Raw genomic sequence first — 26,867 nt, 5'->3', positions numbered from 1 at the left:
CTCAAATGAGGGATTTCAGTTTGAGCTTTTTGAAAACACATCCAAAACCAGGTTTTCACTTCATGATTGTGGGCTACTACATGTCGACAAGCAAAAATTGCAGTTGTATCCATCAAGAACTGCATGCTTTCTGTTTAAAAAGTGAAAAGGTCCGAATGCTTTCTGGAATCAGGTATTTTCACCTGCCAGTTCTGAAAACAACCGCAGTAAGACAATATTTCTACAAGCATACTTCAATCTGGGACCTTGTAATTTCTTCCTATCAATGGAAGGAAAAGAGTTAAACGGACAAACTAAAGTATGCCACTACACAGTTGTAACAGATATTCTATGCAAAAACACCTTTTATGACTTCCAGATTGTCCACAAATCATTTTGCCACTACTTGTTTTCAGCCAAGTTAAATAATGAATTGATTCATAAGCGGTTTGTAAAATATGTGATCGCTACTGAACTTTGAGTTGAAGTTTGTGGTTCTGCACTCAATTTACAAACCAACTCTGGGTACAAGCCACAAGCTAAGCCAAAAAACAATTCCTGCGACTAGTCTGATTTCAAATTGGCCTTAAAGCTTCTGCTTCACTGCAATTATTTCTCAGCAGCATCTATAGATATTCTAGGAAGTTATACACACACATTTAAAACAAATTATGTGACATTTTGCCACTGGAATTTGTCTTGATTTAAGAAATTCTCATGTGAATTCATCAAGTCAACAAAGACAAAAACAAAACTTACCTTTCAGTCTCTATAATTCTAAATTAGCCACATACAGCTTCCTGATCATGAAAATCCACTGACAACTCCAATAAGAAGTTTCTATTTTTGTCAAACTTTTATTGTTTCCAACTATGCATGGAGAAACAGCACTACAGGTACACAGTAGATGAAGTAGTAACAGTATAAAACAGCAATAGACAGAGTGGGATGCGTGACCAGAAGCAGCACAGAATTATAAACTACAAAATCATTGGTGAATATCCAGAGAACAAAGAAAGAATTGATATCGTATCCATCTTAAAACATTAACGGAGAAGAAGTGTTGGTGGAATCACCTCAGTGGATGCTTCACCAACAAATAAGCTTCAGTGTTTTCACATTCTGGACACCTGTGGAAAGAAAAAAATTTCACTGGTAAATTTGTCAGATTTGTTTTAGGTTTCAACACAAGTTAATCTTTTGCAATGATAATTATTGTTTTTTTAATTTACTCACTGAATTCAAGCTGTTTAATTTCATATTTTATACATTCTGCTAACTGTATGCAGATCATTACAAATGTTTTCATTGAATAAAACTCTATGCTTTGGAAATAGTAAAATGAGGTTAATTTTGAAGAAGCTTTGGTGAAAGACTGCTGGACTACCCAAATATATTGTGAAATGATTTTCCATATTCTTGCTGTTTTTCCAATCTCAGTTGCATTTACCAACATTTAAGGTCACGTCGTAAAAATCTGCTTCAACTGTATCCCGATCAACACATATTTCAAATTGCAGAATTCAGACAGTTGTTCACATCACAGACATGATCACTTTTCTAACTTTTAACAGCCACAAGGTGCATCTGCAGCCTTCTAACAACATCGCACCACAAAAAACCCCAACATACATACCTTTAAATGAGCTGGAAAAAAAGGCAAAGCATTTTCTTCTTAGAAATACTTGGTGCGGTTGAGAGCTCTTTGTGCCAGCTGGCCACTCTCGTCCGTGATTCTCTCCCAGTCCGTTTGACCCACCACAAAACCAATAGCTCGCTTTCGATCTGCATCCTTTTGCTCTTCGAGATCAGCCCAGCGAACCTGAGCAGAAAGGAGAACAAGCAGGGCATCTTATTATGAGCAAGAAATGGATGAATGAGAATCTTTTCAGATAATTTAGTGACCTCATTCATCATTTAGTAGGGCTGGTCCGAAAAGCAATTTCTGGGCTCTGGATATTAGGGCCCAATTAATGACGAATATCCAAATATTTAGTTCATTGGAATTTCTCATTTTCGAGAACTTTGATCTTGCTTCTCAGGGTGTTCATCGTCGGAGTCCGACAACATTAGCATAGCATTAGCATATATATCTCAGTCTTTGGCTTTTGTCTTCTGTTTACTAACACGGGTGATGTGAAGCGTGACGTCAGGGTTGGCAGGTCCACATGACACAGGGGATACACCACAACGACCGAATATTCGGGTCCAGCCCTATCATTTAGTATGATAAAAGCTTCCCATGTGGAAAAAAGAAACCCTTGAGTGGCTGTATACAAAATGTGGTGTTTTCTCCCAGCATGTAAATTTACCCTTTTCTTCCCCGGTTCAGACATGCGTGTGGCATAGTCATCCGGCAGTTGAAGGTAGTCCTCCAGGCCTGCCATGTCTTCACGTTTTCTCTTCCCTCCGCCGCTCAGACCGTCCAACTTGTCTGTATAAACGGAAGATTGCTGTTCAGGTCACCTCTGCCCATCCATTAAAACTTTAACCTCAACATCTGAGCATTCACCTGTCTATGAAAAAACTCTGGTCAATCAGTATTTTCTGTTATAGCAATGCTTTTTACAGATTTCGTGGCATATTTTCTTTTTCTTTGATAATTTTATCATATTTTAAAGGTCCCATATTGTGCCGTTTTTAGGGCTGAAACAATTCCTTGAGTTATTCAAGTAATTCAATTATGAAAATTCCTTGACATAAAATTCTCTGAATGGAGGCTTCATTTAATCCACTACATGCTAAACTCCAGGTCACTAACTGGCGGATGGCGACCAAAGTCCCAACCCAGAATTCACTCGATACAGACTCGGACCGATAATCAATAAATTATGACGGGACACTCCTATTTTAACACACACACACCTTTTCTGGTGTTTATGGCATTTATCAGATCAGAGGATGAACTACAAAGACAGTCAGACATAGTCTGACATAGTCAGACTTTTTTGTGAAATTGGGCTCGACAACAACTAAAACCTCAGAGTTAACAGGTATGAAGGTGGTTTTCAACTTTCTTTGTTAACTCAGACTTTCTGCTTCAAACTCGTCACACAAACAGGCTGTTTCTGTGTCTGTAGCTTTAAATCCTGTCCATGTTCCTTTCAGGAAGAAGACTCTCCCCGTCTTGGCTTTGACCAGTTCACTGTATAGCAGCTGACAAAGACTTAAAAGATTATCTAGCTTCAAACTCCCTCTGAGCGATAATGTGGCAGGAAAATATCACAGAACTCACAGCACAGCCATTGTTTTTAACTTGAGTATGGTGATTTTCTTTTAAAATCTGTAATTCAGTGGTGCAGAGCTGCAGGCAGCTACTCACTCAGAATGGGCAGCAGTAGAGCATTGTTAAGAAAGTAATTCTAAATTGTTTGTAAATCGCTTAGTTGAGGAGGCCAGAGGAATTTCTGTACAAAACACGATTTTAAAATTCCACACCCACGTTTATCAAAAGCATAACACATAGAAAAAATGGATTTTGAACATATGGGACCTTTAAGACACGTGTTCTCAAGTCAATGACAAAAAGTGGGTTTTAACTGAGTATGTTAAATTTGAAGCATCTCCTAATTTACCATTACAACATGAACAATGACACCTGACAAAGTGATATAATTCCACTTTTTCTCACAGTGGTGGCTGTAAAATACATAATTTGCATACATACATGATTAGATTAAACCAATACATGGCTACAAGACATCATAAACACAAACAGTTTGACTTGAACTACACTGTTCTCGTGTAGAAACCTCTTTATTACAGGAGGTAAAAGCTTAGGCTACTAAGAAAACAGACTACCTACCAAGTTTGGCCTCGGATGTGTCCATCTCCCATTTGCTTTTTGGAATGTAGCCCTATATTAAAGAAACACTGCAATGGTTAAATGACTGGGTGACACAGGGAGAAGGGGAGGGTAGAGAAAGCAGGGAAAGGGGCTGAAAAGAGAGGAAACTGGTTCATCAGAGGTTAAAAGACAAACAACAACAAGCACAACTGTAGGATGAATCTGCATAAGGAATCATTTAGTCGAGACATACAGCATTTTGTTAACACTGGCATGCACACATTTTTCATATGGTGTTACTGCAAGTTGAGACAAACTGGTGTGTTCAGGCTAAAACCTTTTTTAGCTAAAGAAAATGACAAAAGTACAACAGCTGTGATCTGCTTCCAGAACACAAGCTCTTCAATAATGCTTCGTATAAAAATAAAGGTCAAGCAGATTTCTATCTGCTCAGTATAAAAAAAACAAAACAGTTAACAGGTAAATCACTTTGTGTGCCATTAAAACTTTATATATTTTCTTTTTAAATCTCCAGATACTGAAAATGCAACATTACAGAGAGCAAAGTTGTAGTATTGCTTCTGATAAACCGGTTGCAAATCAAAGAAAAGATAGTAAAAGAAGTGCAGTAATTTTATGTACACTACTAATCAAAAGTTTGGACACACCTTCTCAATTAATGGCTTTTCTTTATTTTCATGACTATTTACATTGTAGATTCTCATTGAAGGCATCAAAACTATAAATGAACACATATGGAGTAAACAAAAAGTGTGAAAAAGTCTAAACACGTTTTATATTTTTGATTCCTCAAAGTAGCCACCTTTTGCTTTGATTACTGCTTTGCACACTCTTGGCATTCTCTGGATGAGTTTCATGAGGTAGAAGCTGAAATGGTTTCCACTTCACAGGTGTGTCTTGTCAAGGTTCATTTGTGGAATTTCTTGCCTTCTTAATGGGGATGGGTCCATCAGTTGCGTTGTGCAGAAGTCAGGTTGGTACACAGTTGACAGCCCTATTTGACAACTGTTAGAATCCATACTATGGTAAGAACCAATCAGCCAAATAAAGAGAAACGACAGTCAATCATTGTTTTAAGAACTGAAGGTCAGTCAGTCTGGAAAATTGCAAAAACTTTGAATGTATCCCCAAATGCAGCCACAAAAACCATCAAGCTCTACGACCAAACTGGCTCACATGAGGACCTCCCCAGGAAAGGAAGACCAAGAGTCTCCTCTGCTGCTGAGGAGAAGTCCATCCGAGTCACCAGCCTCAGAAATGGAAAGTTAACAGCATCTCAGATTAGAGCCCAGATAAATGCCACACAGAGTTCTAGTAGCAGACACATCTCTACATCAGCTGTTCAGAGGAGACTGAACCAATCAGGCCTTTATGGTCAAAAAATAAAATGAAGCTCACGAAGCTCATCCAGAGAATGCCAAGAGTGCACAAAGCAGTAATCACAGCAAAGGGTGGCTATTTTGAAGACTCTAAAATATAAAATATGTTTTGACTTATTCCATAGTTTTTCATTTACTACATAATTCCATATGAGTTCATTCATAGTTTTGATTCCTTCAGTGAAAATCTACAATGTAAATAGTCATTAAAATAAAGAAAAACCATTAAATAAGAAGGTGTGTCCAAACTTTTGACTGGCAGTGTATGTGGCATCACTCTTTTCACTCACAAATCCCAGCTGCTGTTGGGGTACCTACATTTTTTTTAACATTGTCTGGTGATCCCAAAAGAAGGTATTTTTGAAAGTGCATGATGTTGGACAGTACATAGTTTTAAAAGAAGAACAAAGGAGCACCATCTTACAGATGGGCAGATGTTCATTTAAGACAATAAGCTTCACTGCTGAAATGAAACTTTGATCAAACATTAAAGAACCTCTTCACAATGGATAGACCTAAATGAGTAAGGCCGATTGCAAACTCAGACCATCCCTCAAAAAGTCTTAAATGTATTAAGATTTAAATCATGATTTTTTTAGGCCCAGTAAGCACCTGACGCATCAGGTCAATGCATTGTTTAGGTCAAAATTAGGTTCGTACCAACACTGCATGCAAACCGTTTTTCACTCTTAACTAATTTTTTTGACTGTATTCTCTTATAGTTTGAAACTTTAACTTCCCACTGACTTCTAAACGCCTCAACACTCAGTTCAGAATAGCAACTTTACTGTAACATGAAGCAAAAACACAGGAGTACAGACATAAAATTAGTCCACAGAAGGTGTGAACACAATTTTGAATGATCCTACACTCGAGGAATTACTGCTTTCTCAACCTACTTTTGAAGAAAAGACAAGCTGAGAAAACATTTAGGGAGAGTAGTGTATTTAGCATGTGTCCAAGTCTAGTGGCATATCACAAAATATGATTAATGTTTAACTACGTTTTTTAATAATTATTTTGTCAGAAAATGAAAAGTAAAGCCATTTGGAACACTGGACAATTTTATTTTTCTAACCTGATAAATTCTAACACATAAAGAAGCACAGGCAGCTTTTTAACACCATCTTGTTACAGATCAAAACAAACTTATTGCTTCTAAATGGGATGAACAACACTGAAGTCCAGTGGAGAAAACTTGACAAAATCCCAACCTTCATTTTAGAAAATATCTTTAATTCGGGGTCTGAAGAGGTTGTTAAAAAGTTCAATAACTTGTTGCAATGGAGAGTGTCTCCCACAGTATTAAAGCCTGAACTTATAAAGCCTCTTTTAGGAGAAAGTGACTTTAATTCCTTGATACCAGCAACTACAATCTTCCATTTCAGGTGGTGTTGAGCACAGAGAAAGCCTCAAAGTCATTATTTACATGAGGATACTTATAGACGCACATACACCTTCAGTGTTGGTACTGGCACGGCTGATCATAAAATTCTTTTAAATACACTATGGGATAACAGAGTTCCTTTTTGCAACGAGCAATCATTTCTACAAACTTCCCAAAATGTCCCGTTTTGTTTCCCAACGACTAATTTTCGAGCCACTTTATTTCGGTGTATGGGATTCATTCCGGTGTTGTCATCAGGACATGTGGCCGTGTCTTCTGATGACACAAGACCAAATGATTCCCCTTTTAAAGTATTTTAGAAATTATTGTCTGGATTTTGCAAAAACATTTTTTCAGCTCAACCAAGATGAAGATGAAAGTTCAGCCATTGGTTCAAAGGCTCAGAAGACGACACAAACTTTCACGGATTACCACAGATCATCAAAAAAAAGAAACCTTGGTTTGGGCTTTCACTGAGAAGAACTTTAAGTTGGGTTTGTCTTTTATGATCTCATTAATGTTACTAAAGTGATATCATTTCTTTTCATCAGCAACAGAGAAACAGATGCACGCTTTTCTAATCGAACAGGTTTCAAGATTTTAACTGGTTGGTTGGAACAACAAGAAATCTCTTAGGACTTGTTCTTGTTCTTACTGTTTTTACTTTTTAACTTTATTGCTTGGTGCTTTTGCACATCCCCTTTGATTTCTATGTTGTGTTGTCATGAATATGTCTGTCTCTAACTCAGTGTTATATTGTATTGTTATAAGGTCTAGTACAAGTCTCCTTAGTGTTGTTTGTCAGTGACTGAATGTTGTCTTATGTTATTTGAGGACAGGTCACTCTTGAGAATGAGACCCTGTCTCCATAAGATTTACTGTAGAAATAAAGGTAAAATTTATAAAAAAAAAAAAAAAAAAAAAAGTAAAAACACTATAAACCAGCTGCAGCTGAGAACTCTGTGGACCAAGTGTTTACCAGGACCAGGAGGAGAGAACATGTCCACACATTGATTCACGACCAGGAGGAGAGAACATGTCCACACATTGATTCACTACCAGTTTCAAAATTAACGATAACTCATTTTATCTTATTATTGAGTTATCAGTCATCTCTGAAGCACTTCGAACTACATCCTATATAAAAGGTGTCATACAAATAGAGTTTGACTGATGGTATTTACTGTATACACATTGATATGTCACATGTCTCTGTGACAAACATAAATGTGGGATAAAAATAAATAAACAAGTGACAAACAAGAATTACAAGAACACACGGTTGATAATGAAACTTCCAGCAGCTTCTCAGATTCAGCCCAAGTCCAGGCTGTCTGGATTTCAGATTTTAAAATATAAATCTATGCTTGAATGTTTTTGATGTCTACGAGCTTTTTTTTCCTTTTCTTTCTTTCTTTTTTTCTGTCGAGTGGATTTCTGTGGCAATAATGTGTCAAGATATGCAACAATGGGCCAGTAAAGGCAGGAAATAGAAGGTTTCTTGCAAGGAAACATAGGGGACTGTTGCAGGATTTTTGTTTGTTTACAAGAAGATTTCACAGAATACCATTAATGAAGTCAACAGAAGTACAACCATCACATGGATGTATCTGTACTGACAGAGTTCAATGTGGAAGAGAGAAGAAATACTGATTAACACGAGAGTCAACTACACAAATACAGTTGTAAAGTTTGTTCTAAACTGTTCAGCAATCTGCAGCTGATTTGATTCAGTGAACTCTTATCTCTTTAAAGTATACCAATGATGTTGGCAACATTCACAGTATTGTTTTTGCTGAATAACAGCAGTAAATATTGCTTATGTTGCCAGTCAGATTACTGGAACATTTATTATCTGTTAAAATTATTCCAGTGGACCAAACACATGCAACATGTAAAGCATTCCCAGATTAATGAACTAATTATTCTCATACGAACAGATGTTATGGCTAAATTAAGTTGTTATTTACTACGGCTGGTACATATTGGTGTATAACTTATTTGTCAACGATTTGAGCAACTTTTACAATGAATTTTCTCCTCTTTGTGTGTGTTTCTTGGCAATCAAGTACCTTTTATTTTGAACGGTTATTGTGAAACAGCATTTTTTTTTGAAAACTTAAAATGGAATTTTCATTCATTTCATGTTTGATGGCTTTAAGATGTAGTATTTCAGAGGTGTTTGTTTCTGATGAATCTTGATAAAATCTTTATTTCTAAATCATCATCCCCACCGTCACGGTATGAGAAAAGTAAATGTAAATGATCACAAAAAGGAATTCATGCCTTCTGTAGTAAATGTTTCTTGACTGCATGTATAACAGTTGATTTGAGGTGTCAGGAAATATTAAGAACTACAAATAATCTAATAAGCTCACTGCACCTGGTCTTAGTGTAATTTGTTTGGATAATGTAGGTTGTGACATTTTTAAAGTTTCTATGTGAATTCAAATTCAATGTAAAAAGCATCACTTTGGTTTGAACAAAGACACGATGCAAATGAAAGCGTCTTGCAGCTGCTGTGAGTAAGAAAAAGTAAATAATATTTGACGCTAATGTACTCAACCTCAGTTTCTCCTGGCGTTGATGAGCACAGCTAAATAGAGAAACAGTACATGTGTTTTTATATATATATATATATATATATATATATATATATATATATATATATATATATATATATATATATATATATATATATATATATATATATATATATAAATAAAATATATATATATTTTTTTCTTTTCCTTTTTTTATTACTTGGATATTAAAAACTGTAATCAAACAGTGCAGTCTTCGAAGTCTCACTCCATATGATTCAACTGTAGAACCAACATCACACAGTAGGAGTTTGGTTTAAGGTTCCGCGAGTCTTACTTCAGCATCCTAATTACACCAACGTCAAAATGAAACTGCATTTCGCAGCAGGCTGATTAAACAACGATTATAGCAGCTTTACATTTTCATTCACATCAAAGAAAACTGTACAATTTAATCCTTCATTCTGATAAACTAAACTGGGGACTCAGTGGTGAAGGTGCAACAACATACAGCTATTCACTATACTACACCAATATTTGGGGATGAAATTATGTACTGTTTTTGTAGAAACTGCAGAAATACACATTTAGTTTGTGTAACAGCTTTAAGGTTTAACTTAAATTGGTGTAAAAACAAGCCACAGTGTTGGTTTCAATCAAAAAAAACACAGACAAATCTGCAGCAAGTGTGTGATGCTATCATGTCAAAATGGAGCAAAATCTCTGAGGAATGCTTCCAACACCTTGTTGAAAGTATGACACCAAGAATTATTGCAGTTGTGAAGGTAAAAGGGGGTCCAACCTTTTACGAGCAAGATGGACCTAATAAAGTGGACAGTGAGTGTATATTTTGCTCTTTAGTTTGAAAGACATTTGACTGGAGTTCTTTCTGTCAAGGATGCTTACAGTCTAAATGATAAGACTGTCTCTACAGTCACAAAAACCTAGAAAGCAAAGTAAGAAAGTAAACAACTTGAGTAGCTGGTTGATCATTGCATACCTAAAATGACTTAAGGACACTTCTGAAGCAACAATGTGACTACGTGGTAAAAAGTCAGTTTGAAGTAAAGATGATTTGATGGTAGGTGTTTTTTTCCTTAATCATATTATTAATATTATGGGCGTGCAAGATTGGCATCCTTTTTACTCATCTGGTTGTTTTGTAATCACCTGAACTTTTCCCAGCTGTTCAGTTTAGTCACAAGCTTCTTGAATTCCACATGGGGCTGATCCCACTAACAGACGTACTACAGTAAATATAGAATACATACATACTACAATATAATACAGAATACATAATAGAATCTTTCACTGCAACCTACTGAATATTATTAGTGTGCATAATGCTCACTTTACCAATAATAACAGCGTAGGTAAATAGAATTCTTTAACTTCACTGAAACTCTGTTGAAATCTCACCAGGACAGAAAATGCTTAGCTAGATAAATAATTCAGTCATCAGTTCTGAAAGCGTATCATAATGTGATACTCATCAGAAATGATGAAAGACAATGCTGACCTCACCTACATGAAAATATTGTAGCCAACAAAGAAATATCATTTATTTCTTTTTGAAATCTCAAAATTTTAGAATTTGTGGTGATGAGACTATACATTAAATCATTTCTCACAAGACCTTTTAAAACTGATTTCCACACAGCTGATTGCCATTTCATTTCTAATTTTTTGATTAAAGTTTTGTGTTTTGTTTCCATTAAAGTTTTTTACTTTGTTTCAATATCTTCTATTCTGATGATGAAAGAAAATCTAAACTAAGCAGAAGGGTGTGGTCTCATCGAAATGATGGAACTGATGTGAGAATATTTTTCCAGCCGTTTCAATTTAAAAAAAATTTACTTAAAAAATAAAAAACTCTTGAGGTGAAGATGAAACTTATCACAAAGTTATTCAGTCATGGACATCTGTGCAAAAACAAAAAACAAACAGTAACACTGCTCCTTTTGTTAATAGACAATTGTTGCTTAACTGCACTACTGTAGTTAAAATATGTAGAGCTTTAATTTGAAATGTATTTTTTGTATTTTATGTTGCCATTTCCTGTAATAAGGGATGTTTTATTTTGAAAGGTCAGTGAACGCACTTGGCGAATTGAAAGGTCAACGGTACAGAGTAATAACGGTAAGGAGCATGGAGAGGGAACCAAGTGATAAAGAAGTAGAGATAAATGGGAGAGTAAGGTGTGACAAGTAATTTAGCTCCAGTTGACAGTAATTGTAAATTCTGAACTTTTTTGTTTAAAGGAAATACTGGCAAGCTAATGTGATATTTCTGTGTTTTATTTTCTGTTTAGCTCCTATGTTGATCTATGTTGGTCTAACTAGCAAAACTGCAAATTGGTTTTTGACCTGCAGTCACAATAAAAGACATTCAACTTTCATCCTGGCTTTCACTAACTTTGACCGGTACGCTACACTGAGTATTCCTCCACTGTTTTTAATGGCATGGCCTTGATCTCTAGTACTGTTGTAAAGAACATTACTTTTCAACCTCACACATAAACAAGTCTCTAGGGCAGTCATCTTTCACCTGTGCAATAAAGTAAAATAAAAATTATGAACCTCCTGTTTCAGAGCGATGCTGAAAAACTGGTGAAAGCTGTTGGGTTTCTCTCTATAATATTGTACAGTTTTGCTCTGGAATACCAGATATCATGATTTGACACGAGATTAAGAGAACTGACCTTCACTCTGGTCTTTCCTGTAAAACTGATAATTACTAGAATAGACTACTAAAATGTGACTTTCTACGAGTTTCACCTGTTTTGTCAATTTTAGTGTCGTTAAAACCGACCCGGTCAAAACAACAGAGAGAACGATTTAGAAGTATTAATGACTGCTGTAGAATTACAGGAGAAACTTTGAGTCATTAATGGGAAACAATTAAGTGAAAATGAGGTCTGATAGCTATGTGACTATAAATTTAAGCTTTTCATGTCCTACCATATCCCCCTCTTCTTCCTCTTCTCTCTTGGGCTCCTGGGGCTCATCATCAGGATTGAAGTCTTCCATTTCAACCTTAAAAAAAGCAATCATATGTTGATTTAGCTCAATTTGAGGTTAATTAACTGTAATACTTAGACAACTTTCAATTGTTAAAGACCTCACCTCCTCGATAGCAGCATCCTGAAGCAGGGACCGGACATCCAAGCGCACCATATGTCGTGGCGAAGGCTCCCAGTTGTTGGACATCTGTGTGCAGAATGTTCCGTTTAGAAGTGTATGAGCTTTAATGGACATTAATCTTATTATAATCGATTAACTCTGTATTGTAGATCAGATAACTGATCTTACAGACCTTCACTATATCCTTAAGCGTGCGTCCATGGACATTCCTCTTTGCACAAGTCTGAGTGTCTGCCGTGATTTCTGCCAGATACACCTTGAAACGAGAAACAGAACTCTTAAGCACAGGGCAGACTGGAAGCTTCGTTCCGACTCATTCATGAGCACGACTCACCTCAAAGCCTTTAGTTTTAGCCGCACTCCAGAACTGATCGAAATGTTTAACCCTGTCATTAATAGTGTCTAAAATGATGAAGGGGAAAAAGCCGTCATCCAGGGTTTTCTTAAAAGTTTTAAGCATACTGTTCCGGTAAGTATCCTCCATCTCTGGCTCGTACTCATACTCAAGACCCTGCAAAACAAGTTTTTGCATCACATCGTTTAGAATGTCAATTCTAATTGTGAATGTTTGTTTAAAACTTTATAACAATCTGCCAGTTGATTCTCTGTGGCACCCACCTTGGTTTTGACCCTCCTGCCAGTGTCTGGGTCTTTCTCAACTTTCTCAACCTCAGTCATGAAATAGTCATCCAAAACAAGGACTCTTGGAGGCGCACCACCACAATCAACTTCCTTGTCCTTAACATTCAATGAGATTTGAAGGTAGTTTTCATAATTCTATTTACTTTGTTACAAGAGAAACATTTGAAGGAAACGTAAACAAGGCCTATGAATCCTGGTCTTATTTTTTATGTATATTTATCTTTAAGTTCAGCTGGATAAACTCGTAACAACATGATTTGCCAGTATGATTCCACTCACCCGTATGAGCTTTGCAACATGACTCTTTCCACTCCCTGGAAGTCCTCTCATTATGATGACAATCTGTTAAAATACAAAACTTAAATGAGTAGTTGATATTAGACAACTTCAGCAAATTAACATTGCAGCATTGGAGTAATTGGTACCCGTTCAGGCCGAGACATTCTGCCAGGTGGTTTAAGGATGTCATCGATGTTCTTGATTTCTGGCTTCTTCTCGACTCTTGGGGGCGGCTGTGGTGGTGGTGGAAGGGGTGGTGCAGTCTGAGGCCCTCTTTCCTCTGGAAAACTTCTTCTGTCCACTGCACAAAATTATTTGCAATTCAAATATTACTCTAACCCCGCAAATACCACCAGCATTTAGACAAAGTTCATTTCGTCACATGTAATACTTGTTTTTTTAACAGATACGGTGTGTTTAACATACTGTAAGGTGAGGAACTATGGCCGAAACGATCAGGCCCACCACGGTCAAGTCCAGCGCGTTCATACGGAGGTCTATCATAGGCAGGCCTTCCATAATGTTCATCTGGATCATGGCTGCCACTTCGGTCCCTCTCTCGAACATCCCGGTCTCTCTCCCGGTATCCTGATCGTAGAGGAGGCGCCAGTGGAGATCTATAGGAAGAATTGCATTATTAAGTACCATTTTTCTTCAACTGAAGTTCTTGTTTCACACCAACACACTCGACTAATCACAATGCAAGGCACAATGTGATGTAGTACCTTTCTTCAACCATGGCCTGTGTGCTTGAATCAAAAACAGACAAATAGAAAAATCATATTACATACGTGAAGAAGCACCACACATCCCCATAGGTAGGAAACAAAGGTATCAGACGCGCTGAAGAAGAGCCTTACCTGTCATCTCTATCTCTTGGGGGTGGATAGCGCTCCCTCTCAAATCTTTCTCTTTCATATTCAGGCTTTTCTCTGTATGATTCTCTCTCTCTGCTGTACTCCCGGCGGTCCATGTAGGTGTCCGATCGCCTTTCATAGTACGGGTCTCTGCTATAAGGATCTCTGAGACGAAGAGGTTCTGGAAGAATAAAAAAACGTGGTCAGTCATCCATGGATGGAAAACTGCAAAAGCAAGTTTAGTTAGTCGCTATTACAAAACTGAAACTAACCTTTTTCATAGCCTCGGTCTGATGCCATTGGATCAGGCCTCAACACAATTCTTTCACCATAAGAGATCCGTTCAACAGTGGTTCCGGGCTCTAAAAAATTAAGTGGTAATCAACGGCAATCACCGACAACATCAGAATCTGTTAAAATGATAAATGATGATACTCATACCATGCCCATGCCCATAATCAACAGTCTTTGGAATCATTGGAGGTATGGATGCAGAAGGGAGAGATGGATGGTAATTTGTTGTAGGTTTGCTTTCCCAAGGCACAGGTTCAGTTGCAGTTGTCTGTGCTGCACTCATACCCTGAGGATGACACATTCAATATCATCAGGATCTAGCAGTAAAATACACAACTGCAAAATTGTTAATAAAGTTTGCAAAAATTCTGTATATCAAAAGTAAAAGGTCTACAAGAGCCACATGACCCAAACTTGTCCTACTTATACCAATGCTCTCTACTACCAAAAAGGTACAAATAAAAGTGTTAGTAATTGTCCTTTACCTTCAGAACATTCCTGACGTCTTGTGGGATCTCCAAATTAAGAAGACCAGTAGGTAGTTCTGGCAGAATGTCAGTTGGCGCAGGCTGAGATTCAGTACCAGGCGTCTTCGCCTCCTGCAATTCTCTGTGGTCGCAATATAATGGAAGTTAAATTCACTAAAAAGTGCCCCAAAAACTGTTTAACCAAACAGTAAAGTAGGTAATACACTAGCAACACTGACAGAGTTAAAACAAAAAAAATTAAAAGGCAGTACAGCTGAATTTTTCAAAAATGTATAGAAATCTGATTTTTTTTAAATCAGGCAAATGACAACATTTAAATTTGTGTGGCCAGATTTTAGATTTCTAATTTTAGTTAAAATCAGGAATATTATTGAATAATCTTAATCGACCATATGTTGTTGATAATTAAAACGGTTAAAAATATATTAAGCTATAAGGCAGAAGATGAGGGACATGCGAGTCAGAAAATTTATTATACATTAGCTGTAGTACCTGGTTGGACGACCAGGTGGAGTGTTTTACTGTGTAATGCTCATTTGCTGTATTTAATACTGTAGCAACCCGAGGAGAAAATTGCTTGGACTACGGTCAGTTCCATCCTGACAAGTACAAAAAGTCACGGAAATGTTAATGTTCAAATCCAAATTGTTAAATGAGTTGTTGCGTCTGGTTCGAATTTTTATTGTTGTGGATAGGTGAAGTGGATTCCACATTTGTTTTGCCCAGAGCATTGCAGAGGCTCAGTTAGCAACAAGCCATCATGGCAGAATTCTGTAGTAGTCAAGAGTTTCTGACCAGTGCACATGTGCAGGTAACAAACTGATTAACCCTGGATAATATTACAGCTGTCCCGTGATAAAATGAACATGGGAAGCACTTGTGAAATGAAATATTAATCTCAGGATTTTCTTGTGCCAGTTATTGAATAGCTGTTGATGTCAAGTTATCAATAATCGACATGTAAAATGCAGTTCAAAACACCTGGTGTTTACTTCATCCGGTAAGCTAACAAGCTAATTTGCAGCCAACAACAAGTGTCAGTGCTAAAAAATGGCTCATTTCTAACGTATAATGTGTTGCTCAGTAATCAAAGTACAGAAATTACCTTATTAGTTTAAGCTCTTGAGCAGCTTTCAGGATGATCTCATGCTGACGCTGGGATAGGGCAAGTACATTTGTTCCAACTGGTCCTTGGGGCGCTGGTTCAGCTGAGCTTTCAGGCAAATTTGTGACAGGTGCAGCAGGTGGTGCATGCGGCAAATCTAAAGGACGTTCTTCTCTAGGCTCCTCATAGTAAGCTCTAGGATCTTGATAGTCAGGAGGATACCCTCTATCTGGTGGTGGAGGAACCCTGGAAGGCCTTTCCCAGTCTGAAGGGGTTGGGTATGGGGATTTGTCTGGCCGGTATTGTGGCTCATCTCTATATTCACGAATCCTGAGTTCTCCTCGCCCCCTGTCACGTTCTTCATATGAATATTGATGACCTCTTTCTCTTTCCTCTTGCCAACGGCCATCCCTAAAGGGCTCTTGTGGTGGCATGCGGGGAGGGTAGTCCCTCTCAGGAGGAGCACGTTCTCTGTCCCACTCAGACTCATAGTATTTGTCATCACGATAGTCATCAGAAGGATAGTCCTGTTGTTGCCGCCAGTGATACCCATCTTCCCCATGATCATAATCCACAGCGTAACCCTCGTTATATCCTTCTTCATATTCCTCAAGTCTTGGACCTGGTCGCCACATCCCCTGTGCCATTCCTCGACCCATAGGTCTCCTCCTTATTCCTCCTCTATCCATTATCTCATGTGGAGGTGGTGGAGGGCCTCTGCCATGTGGTGGTTGCCAACCTACTTCTCGCTCCCTTCCTTCATCATACAATTGCTCTTCTGCAGGATCCATCCTTTCATGAGGTGGTGGCAGTACACGACGTCTGCCTCTTCCTGCATCAGGATGCATTGGATGGCTATGAGGGTCGTGTCCATGGTACATAGGGTGCGTTGATGGATCCATTTTGGTCTCGTCGGTGTCCATTCCATGGCCTACTGCCTCATGATCTATTGGTCCATGTGGAGGGTGAGGGGGACGGCCGCGTCCTGGATACATGAAACCAGGGTGGCCACGTGGGGGACGACCCCGGCCTGGTGGAAATGGGGGTCTCATGCGTCTCATTGGAGGTCTCCTTTCTCTCCAGTAAGGGTCCCCCTCCTCTGAGTACTCAGCTGACTCTGGCTCCTCCCAGTGTCTGTCCATTGGCTCTCCTCTTCCCATGGGCGCTCCTCCTCTTCCTATGGGTGGACCTCCTCTTCCCATAGGGGGCCCTCCTCTACCCATAGGTGGCCCTCCCCTACCCATGGGTGGACCTCCTCGCCCCATAGGTGATCCCCCTCTACCCATGGGTGGACCTCCTCGCCCCATAGGTGGTCCCCCTCTACCCATAGGTGGTCCTCCTCTTCCCATAGGATGACCACCTCTACCTACAGGTGGACCTCCTCTCATCAATGGGGGTCCACCTCTCATCATTGGGCGTCCTCCCCTACCCATGTGAGGTCCTCCTATTGGCTCTTCATAATACTCTTCCTCTGGGAAGTGATGCTCTTCTGGCATCCACATTTCTTCAGGGGGAACCTCTGATTCCTCACCGCCAAACTCCTCATATGAAGGGTCTTGCCAGTGATAGTCTTCTTGCTCTTCTGGCATCCCCATGTTCTCTTCAGATCTCTCATAGTCATAAGGCATTTCTCCTATCTTCTCCCCAACAGGCCCAGTGTTTGATCCCCCAAACTCTCCACCGGCCCTTAACCCACGTCCTCGACCATGTACTTGGGCAGGCATGGGAGGCTGGCCTCGGCCCCTACTAGGGGTAGGCCTTAGAGGCTCCGGTCGTGACGGCATTTGGCCAGGACCTTGTGGTTCTGGTTTGATCCCAGAAGGCTTTGGAATCATTGGTGGCTTGCTGCTTGACATTGGCCCATCCGGTTTGGGAGGATTTTGTGCAGGATTTTCTAAGACCACATTGGAAGTAGCAGCTACAGAAGGCTTGCTATTAACAGGTTTGGATTTTTCACTATTATCAGAAGTGTTTTTGCTATCGGATTCCTGAGGTTTAGTGCTTGTTTTTAATGTCTGAGGAATTGGGTCACTTTGGACAAAAAAGCCCTCATTTGCAAGCAAGTTGTCATCCGTCATGTCTTCAGTATTGGTCTTATTAACAGGTTCCAATTCACCTTTCTCTTTTTCAGACTGTGAATGACCTGGTGATTTCCCCTGGGTCTTGGACTCTACACTAGCAGGCTGCTGAGTGCCTTGTTCTGCCTTAGGTTGGGGACCTTGCTGAGGCACAGGTGGACGTTCAAAACGAGGTGAAGGGCCAGGGTGCCTTGCAGTTTCAAACCGAGGCTGCTGCCCAAATCGAGGTTGGTCAAATCTGGGGGGACCATCAAAGCGTTGCCTTGGTTGGTCAAATCTGGGGGGACCATCGAACCGATGCCTTGGTGTGTCAAATCGAGTGGGGCCGTCAAAACGCTGCTGTGGCTGGTCGAATCTTGCAGGGCCATCAAAGCGCTGTGGTTGGTCAAACCGAGCAGGTCCATCAAAGCGCGGCTGTGGTTTGTCAAACCTTGGAGGACCATCAAAGCGCTGTTGTGGTTTGTCAAACCTTGGAGGACCATCAAAGCGCTGTTGTGGTTGATCAAACCTCGGAGGACCATCAAAGCGCTGCTGTGGTTTTTCAAATCTCGGAGGACCATCAAAACGCTGCTGTGGTTGGTCAAACCTTGGGGGAGCATCAAAACCTTGCTGTGGCTGGTCAAATCTGGGGTTGTTTGGCCTGTAACAAGGAAAACAATTGAAAAGGTAAAAATACAATGAATGATAGAGTCACATTCTGAATGGATATATATTCATTGTAAAAATGAAATATTGTAATCTGAATTCAAATACTCTGAGGCAATTTTCTAAAACATGTTTTTTGGAAAGATCATACTAAATGTATAATGTAATAATATACAAAATAATTCCAACTGACCGTGGACCTCTAATGCTGTTGAAGCTTGGTGGCTGAACAACTGGGGGACCTGGAGGTCTGACTCCAGTACCAGCAGGGCCACTTGGTCGCACAGTGGGTCCAGCTTGTGATTCTGAGTGTGTCCCAAAGCCAGTAGGCTGTGAACCTTGAGGCCTTGGTCCACTAGCGCCTGGGGACTGCTGTACACCTGGATTTACTGACTGCTGCTGCCTTTGTGTGTCCTGTCCAGGGTACTGGCCAAACTGTCCCATGATCCCACTGCTATACTGGCTTGAGGCAAATGGCACCATGGCAGTAAGAGTTGCCACCCTTTCTTGCAGGTGGGCATTGGTGGCGTTCATCTGCTCCTGCCACTGTTTCCACTGGTGCTCATAGTCCTGCAATTGGTCTTTGTGGGGATAGGTCTGGAACTGTTCATACCACAAGACGAAGCAGCGATCCCAGTCTTGGAATAAAGGGGTGAACTGCTGCTGCTGCATTTCATAGTGCCTCAGCTGCATTTCAGCAGACATTGACTGTAACGAAGGACATTAAAGAGATGATACTGTTGTGTATTTTACATATAGAACAAAGAAATTACAGAGACATTACATGCAAACTCAAAATTTCTTGGTCATTTAACTACCTGTAGGTTTGCAGGTTGCTGAATCAGCTGTTGATATTTTTCCAAAATCTGCTGAAGCTTTTCATGTTGTTGCATGAGAGCCTGGTATTGTAAGCCTGCTCTCTGCTGTTGCACCTGCTGCCACTGTGCTGCTGCAGCCTGTAACTGCTGGAGGCGGGCAGCTTCCTCTGGGTCTTTTGGGACTTCGGGCTTTAAACAGAAACAAGGCAATATTAGAGCAAAGAACATCATTGTAGCTCACAAAGAATATCTTTCGCATAACTCAGTGTTGTTTGTAAAGAAAAAGGTGGAAATATTTCAAGATGGACAGAAGGCACTACCAAAAACACAGACAAGCACTCAATAATTAATAGGTAACTCTTTGAGAACTAGTCATATTGTTTAAATATTGGGGCAGCATATGGGGCAATTACTATTAATTGGGAGGCTCATTACAAATACCACCACAATTACACTGTAAGATGGATGAATGTGCTTGATTCTGTGCATGACGAAATTTCACACAAGAATTGGGATAAAATTTGGGATGGGTATCATTTTTACCAGCAGTACAACTCTCACGGATACTGCTTATCAGTTGATTTAGTTCATTTTTGATGCTACGTGTCCACTAGATGCGTTTTTCTCACATGTAAACACACCGCATCTGAAAATCGCCCGCTTGGTAGGCTTGCACTTGAGGCCAGTTCAACTCCTGCCGACCTTCTTCTCGAACTATCCTGCCTGCCCCTGATTGGACAAACGCATCGACTGAGGATTTCAAGCTGGACCAACATGGCAGTTTGGCCACAAACTTTGTCTTTTATTATGAAAACAGCTCAGCGAAAAGTATTTCTGAAAGCGTTTGAGGTGAGAAATATCCTGTGCAAGCAGCTGAATCTGTCCTCGTTTTAGTTCACCGACAGCTAGTTTAGAAGTTCAATGAAAGTTTCGTGATGTGTCAGACCTCTGCATGCCGCATCGAATTTGCATAAAGTAGAAGTTGAGTCTACTTTATGCAAATGCACTTGGCCCGCTCTGGGAAGACACAACGGATTGCAGCTCGAAACGCACTGCAACTGGACCAGTTTCACATAGACAATGAATGGAATGCGGGAAATTGCCGGATCAAGTGGACACGTACATTAACAGTGAAAACAAATTAAGAACAGAACTACCATTGCTTGAAAAGGACTCTTTCACTCTTAAATATTAATCAAAAAAACTAAATGAAAGGCTTTTTCTTTGACTGTATTTTCACTCTGAAGTATAAACAGATTAATTTAAGAAAATAGTACCCCTACCACTGCCAAGACTGAGTTAGGGAAAGGGTGAGAAGAAAGGAAGAGTTTGTCTGCATCCCCTAACTAACTCAATCTACCCTCCTCTAAGCATAGACCCTCTATGCTCTGACCATTTTAGATTTGATTTACAAACACGCCCATAGCTATGCAATCAGATGGGTAATGGTTAATTTTAATCATTATTGTTGGTCTAGTTTAGTAAACTCTGTATGAGGGCTGCTAGCGTACATAATTTACCTGGGGTATGCTACTGATGAACTATGGAGCTAAGCAGTTAAAAACTGTACCTTTCTCCACTTTTGTGTCATGCACTTTTGCCAGATTGATCATGTTTTTGCTCTTCCCTGCAAAAAAACACTTGACAACCATTGGCTCTAGTGAACTAGCTCTTTGTGCCCTTGAAATCTATTTTCTTACCCCTGCCCGTACCGACAGCAGAACCGATAACATCAGCACGTACTGATTCCGCAGTGTTTTAAAAATTTAATCGATGGGGCCTGTTTAACAACAGGTTTCGGCACCCATCTCGAGGTAAAACATGCTGGCACATGTAAAAATGGGAGAATAGGTGGGGTGACTTACTGTGTCTGTAAATGTAGGTGATTTTCCAACATTTTCAAATTCATGCAAACAACATAAACAACGTTTAGATCCAGTGACAATCTGGATTTGTTGTGTTCTTAAAGGCTATTAAATCAAGCGCAGGTATTTCAAAATTCAAAATTTAAATGGAAGTAATTTACCCGTATGGACAAACTAAATGGATAAAAAACACAGGTATAGATAATATATATGCGTTTTGTAATTATTTCTTGAATCAGTGCTTGTAGAGGTACAGCCACGATGAAATAGGCCACTAAAAATTCTCATTAACTCTTTCACAGAAATAATAAAATGAAGTCTCAATTGCTTTTTTCCGACCATTCAGCCTTTGAGTACATACAAACTTTGAATTTACAAAGAAAAAAGGGATATATGCCATTCTGCATAACTGTACAAAACACCTCAATGGTGATTTTCCATCAAGAAATGGCATCTTCAAAGAATTATTAATTGATTTAGCCTTTTGTTGTATCACATTGGCACATAGAGCAGCAAACCTGGACAAAAAAAGATCAGACTAAAGCACCTTCTTAAATACTCTTACTTGTGCAAACATGACAGCTACATTACCCATAATGCAACTAACAACAGTTTGTATGTTATGATGGTAGCGGCTAATGTTGCTAATGTTCAGGTCTTTGTAACACCACAGCTAAAGTTTTTTTTTCATGCTCAGGAATTTAGTTTTCAGGCCCCAACCAAGGCCGATGCAAGTCACATTGCTTCAACAGTTTAACAGTTTTTGCAGAGCTGGTGCAACAAAAGGCTTGTGCATTTTTTTTCACATAAGCAGTTGAACTCCTCAAGACCATCATACTTCATCCTTAGCATACAAATTGCTCCAAAATTATTAGATGCTTACCCGTGCTTCCTCGGGTGGTGGAGGTGGTACTGGGGGTTCTTCGTTAGGAGGTGGTGGAGGAGGTGCATTTTTCGGTGGTTCTGACGGCTGGGGAGGAGCTGCTGTTCGGCCTGCAGAACCATCACCATCTTTCTGATTCTGTTTGGCTTTCTCTTGCTTCAATTTCTGGAGATTCTGAAGATGCTGTTTGTACCAAAGCTGTTGTTGCTCCTGGCAGAAACGATTACAAGGACATATGTTAGACAAAATACATGAGGAACCTTGTTTCTTTTCTTTGTACTCCACAAACCCAAAATCTGGAAGCAACTTCAAGTTTCTGTTTACAATGTCTTTCATAAAAATGTAAAAATAATAAAACCCAATAACAATTTTATGGATTTTGGGATGTATTTACTGCATGATCAGACTTTGCTTTCATTGATGTGCACCATTTTCCTCTATTTTGATGTTAACAGACAACTGATGAATAAGAAAAAAAGAAGGGCTTAGTTTTAGAGTTGAGGAGATTTACAAGCGTCACAACTTTAGTGCAAAAGTTTAAAAAAAAAATCAGTTTGTATTATTCACTTTAGCTCTTTGACTTTTGAGACTTTAGATACAAAAATCCCAATAAATCTCAACTGTGTCCATAGAAATGTCTAGAAAGAAACAGCTGAGTAAAGAAACAAGAGTACAGATACAAATACTTGATAATTACAGTAAAAACGTATTTTGATGAGTGACTTTTTATACAATAATCATGTTTATTTTGTTGCAAAGTATACTAATGAAACTATGATCTTTTTTGTCCAACTCTGATCTTGCTTCCAAACTTTTGGCCTGTAGTGTATATGATTACTGAAAGATTATTTATTAATCAAACACAATATTGAGGATCATGGCCTTTAAAAATTTGGGAGGACAAATACTGAAATTCTGTGGCTGTATTGATAATTCTTTGTTCTCACTTTCACACTGAGTGTTTATGGAATCTTGCTTTCCCCTTATTAACTCCCCGTTCTTCGTGGAATGTTACGCGATGACTTTGATTGTATTACATTTCCAATCTTTATGTTAAATTATGAATTTTCACAGTAACCAAATCAAACACAATTCGAACAAAATCAGTTCTATCGAACAAAATTCTAAAGAGAAACCTGCTCAAATTTCACTTTTTAAAAACCTATACATATTGTAGACTCTACCAAGGAAAAGTAAAAAGGTCAGGCTTGATTTAACAATGACCACATTAGACACGTACAACACCAGGTTACACTTATGACTTTGAGCTTTAGCTTGTTCTATGATTAATTCAACACAAATAACATAAAAGATCTTCACATTTTAAATGAAATAAAAAACAAGTTGAGATTACAACATAATGATTCTCAAAGGAAAACTGTAATTTGCCACTTTTGTCAAAGGCAGACTTGAATTTTGTTGAAAGCTTTTGTAATTACAGTCCAGCCTGTTCCAGCTTGCTTTACCTTAATAACTGCTTGCTGCTCATTGAAGATGTCTTGTTGGCATTAGCATGAGCCTCAGATACCCAGCTACACTGAACCTGAATCTACACAAGTTTAAAACTCAAGGTATGGCAGCAAAATTTCTTGTGAATGGAAGAAAGACCAAAATTCATTCAGTGGGCAAATCAGATTTTTGAAAACAAAAGCCTATAGAAGAAAAATACACAAACAAAGGAACTTGTTTATTCAATCTGGTGCATAAACTAGAGATGGCAATCAACGTTGGTTCAGGATCACCTCAAATCCCTGATTTCAAACTCACTGAAAAACATTGGTGACATTTTAAGAAAGAATAACAGCAATCTGGATGTTTATATCTGCACATCTGGAATGTTAACAGTGCAAATGAGAGAAACGCTTACCAGACGTCATGAAGCCACAGGTTAGACTTAGACAGACTTTATTGATCCACAAGGGAAATTTTGTTCTCACAGTAGCTCAGAACGGTAATCTTAAATAGACCAGAACAGCAATAGAATTATAAAATAGAAGAATTTGGAATAATATTAGGAATTTACAATATGATATAGGTTAATATTATTATTAAATACTGACTCTAGGGGGATGAATAATTATGTAAATGAGGCTTGTGGAAACATTTTAGAGCAGGGCTGTCAAGCTAATTTTAGTTCAGGGGCCACACTGAGCCCAATTTAATCATAAGTGGGCCAGACCTGGAAAATCATAACACAATAACCAATAAATAACTTCGACTCCCAATTTTTCTCTTTGTTTTAGTGCAAAAAAAGTACATTCTGAAAATGTTCATATTTAATGAACCATCTTTTTTACGCAACATTATGATCAACCTGAATTTTTTTTTTTTATAAATGAGTGAAATTTCAACAATATTATTATATATTATTATTATATTATTATTATTATAAGTTTATCATTTACACATTACAGCTTACAGATCACAGAGTGTCTATAAAGGCATTTAGTCGCAGGTATCTGGAACTGAACAATATTGTATTTTACAACTTGCCAAGATCTAGAAATCATTTTAAATTTACTTGCCTTGTAAATGTATAAACTTTATACATAATAAATGTAGAAAAGTTGTCTCAGTGCATCAACAATAGGGTTCTCCCACACCAAACTGTCATACTGAAGCTAGAGACTCACATTATATCATACAATGTTTACTGTCTTTAAATAGTTTCACAGTAAGTATTCATTTTCAACTGTAATTTTTACACTTTACAAAGCCATCCCACAGGTTCGGATTAGATCCTCTGACGGGCAAGTTTTGGCCTGCGGGCCTTATGTTTGACATCCTGTTTAGGAGTGTTTAACTGAATTTCTAATGGTAATATCAACAAGCCAATCAATGTGAATTGGTAATCTGTCTTTAATTGGAATAATTCAAAAAAGACGATAAAGGGAAGGGACTAGCAATTACTGTTAAAAAAAAAAAAAAGAGAGAGAAAAGTAAGAGCACTGGAAATTGTTTTTATTCTTCCTCCATACATCTAACCCTTTACGTATGATATGCAACCAAAACCCATACTGTTTGAAGTGAAGGGAATAAAGAGTAAAAGTGGCTCTCCTTCCACTGGGGTTCTCTTGTGAAGAATACGAAAGACGACAGCTCTAGTTTATATGTTTCAGTAAATCTTATCAACACGTCTAGTAAAGGATTGTGTATTTGAGTTGGGATAGTTCTGAATACAAAATAGCATAGTAATTGTAGACTTAAAGAGATTAATACTACACAGTAGGCTATCTCCACTCCTCTTTTACATCCTCCATGCTCCTTATGGTGACTGTGCACATTAATTTTATGAATAAACTTTCCAAGAATGACATATCCTGGCAGTAAAATACAAAAAAGTCCAATATGTTCACAGCGCAAACGTACTTAATGATAAAAGCTGAAAAATGTCAATAAATAACAACCAAAGAATGCATATTAAATTTGTATACTGAAAAAAAAGTAAGTGGTTGAATGACTCTCTTCAGTGATAAGCTGAGAAGTGTAAAGGTCCGTTCCTTCGTTATGATACAGGAAGTGGTATCTTGGCCAGTTTTTTTTCCATCTAATATCCTTTTATTTTGCTAGATGAAGCTGCCGCCAGGTCGCAGTACTATGTCTTTCTAGTTAAGCATTTGATTTGAATATAACAGTGATTGAAAAGAGTGCAAAGAAAAGAAACCCACGAGTGAGCAGTATCATCCTTCCGTATCGTTGCAGGAGACTTGGTTTGTGCCATGTGGCTGCAGGTAGAGCACTGCTAAAGATTTCTAAAGTGATGTGAGAGCACCAAAACAAGCAGACATTACCTGCAGAGGTAAGGATTTCTCGCCTTCTGTCGTGGATGGCTCCTTCTTGGGGGTCTGTTTAGGTTTGGCAGCACCGTTACTCTCCGGAGGCTTTGACTGGGGCTCTGGAGGGGGAGGAACCGGCTGGGCCTCGGCGGAGTGCGGTTGTGGTGGAGGCGGAGGAGGCTGCTGGTGTCCCCCCTGTGTGGGGGCAGGAGGGACCCTCCCCGGCTGAGCCTCGTCTTGTTTGAAGTAAGGCTGAGTTGCTGCACTGCTGTCGAACTGTCCCGATCCTTCTGAATGCCACGGCGACCCCGGAAACCCACCCGAGAGTCCGCCACCGAACGCAGCAGCATTGTTGCCGTGGTGAAGCACCGACTGGAGCTGCTTCTGGTGCAGCATCTGCAGCTGCTGCATCTGCTGGAGGTGCTGCTCCTGCAGGCTGGAGAACAACGAGCCGCCGCCGGACGAAGCGTCGAATCCGCCGAACACCGCGGCAGGCTGCCCGGGGTTACCGGCAGCCGGCTGCTTACGAGGCCCAGGCCCTCCATAGTTCTGTGCCTGAGGTCCGCCGAAGTTCCCCCAGGAGGGATACATCCTTAAAAACAAAGAGGCGCTCGGCCTTCCTGGTCACATACAGCCGATCGGGGCCGGAACGGCTAACGAAGCTAACAGCTAACCTGCGGTTAATGGTTAATAAAAACGACGGCTACATTTTCATTCCGCCTCTGAGTAACGTTAAATAAAATAGTGGCTACCGCAAAAGTTACTGTTATCCTCAGAAGGAAAAGGTTAACGTTTATCCTTGTGAAAAGACGTTATTAAACGGTGAGATCCCTCACTCGCTGAATGGCTGATGGAGGGACACGGCACACCGTTGCTGGCGGAAATACGTCACACGTTA

At 39.2% G+C, this 26,867-nt stretch overlaps 1 protein-coding gene across 2 annotated transcripts; it reads right to left on the bottom strand.

Moving 5' to 3' along the window:
• Positions 1 to 816: 816 nt before the first annotated feature.
• Positions 817 to 26,867, bottom strand: ylpm1 (YLP motif containing 1). 2 transcript variants are annotated; one of them, XM_023292421.3, is made up of 22 exons: positions 25,985 to 26,867; positions 22,194 to 22,403; positions 19,446 to 19,634; positions 18,821 to 19,335; positions 15,905 to 18,622; positions 14,797 to 14,920; positions 14,459 to 14,597; positions 14,290 to 14,379; positions 14,021 to 14,198; positions 13,886 to 13,909; positions 13,587 to 13,777; positions 13,307 to 13,461; positions 13,161 to 13,223; positions 12,858 to 12,977; positions 12,574 to 12,750; positions 12,412 to 12,495; positions 12,222 to 12,305; positions 12,057 to 12,131; positions 3,785 to 3,836; positions 2,292 to 2,413; positions 1,616 to 1,801; positions 817 to 1,109 (listed from the first exon to the last, which is right to left on the bottom strand). In XM_023292421.3, exons 1-21 carry the CDS (start codon positions 26,558 to 26,560, stop codon positions 1,655 to 1,657), a joined length of 6,033 nt encoding a protein of 2,010 aa, XP_023148189.2. In that variant the 5' UTR covers positions 26,561 to 26,867; the 3' UTR covers positions 817 to 1,109; positions 1,616 to 1,654. The 2 variants fall into 2 exon arrangements, with proteins under 2 accessions (XP_023148189.2, XP_023148190.2); XM_023292422.3 differs by lacking the exon at positions 13,886 to 13,909.

Source organism: Amphiprion ocellaris, chromosome 12 (genome assembly GCF_022539595.1).
Source record: "Amphiprion ocellaris isolate individual 3 ecotype Okinawa chromosome 12, ASM2253959v1, whole genome shotgun sequence".
Classification (NCBI taxonomy): Eukaryota; Metazoa; Chordata; class Actinopteri; family Pomacentridae; genus Amphiprion; species Amphiprion ocellaris.
The sequence above is the reverse complement of the archived record's forward strand: the minus strand, read 5'-3'. Positions and strand labels throughout refer to the sequence as shown.

Excerpts from the sequence above, each read along its gene's own strand:
- ylpm1 (XM_023292421.3), bottom strand. The coding sequence starts at position 26,560 with ATGTATCCCTCCTGGGGGAACTTCGGCGGACCTCAGGCACAGAACTAT. Across the intron at positions 14,380-14,458 it reads TGATTATGGGCATGGGCATG|AGCCCGGAACCACTGTTGAA; the intron begins GTATGAGTATCA and ends TTAATTTTTTAG. Across the intron at positions 12,306-12,411 it reads CGCTTAAGGATATAGTGAAG|ATGTCCAACAACTGGGAGCC; the intron begins GTCTGTAAGATC and ends TTCTGCACACAG.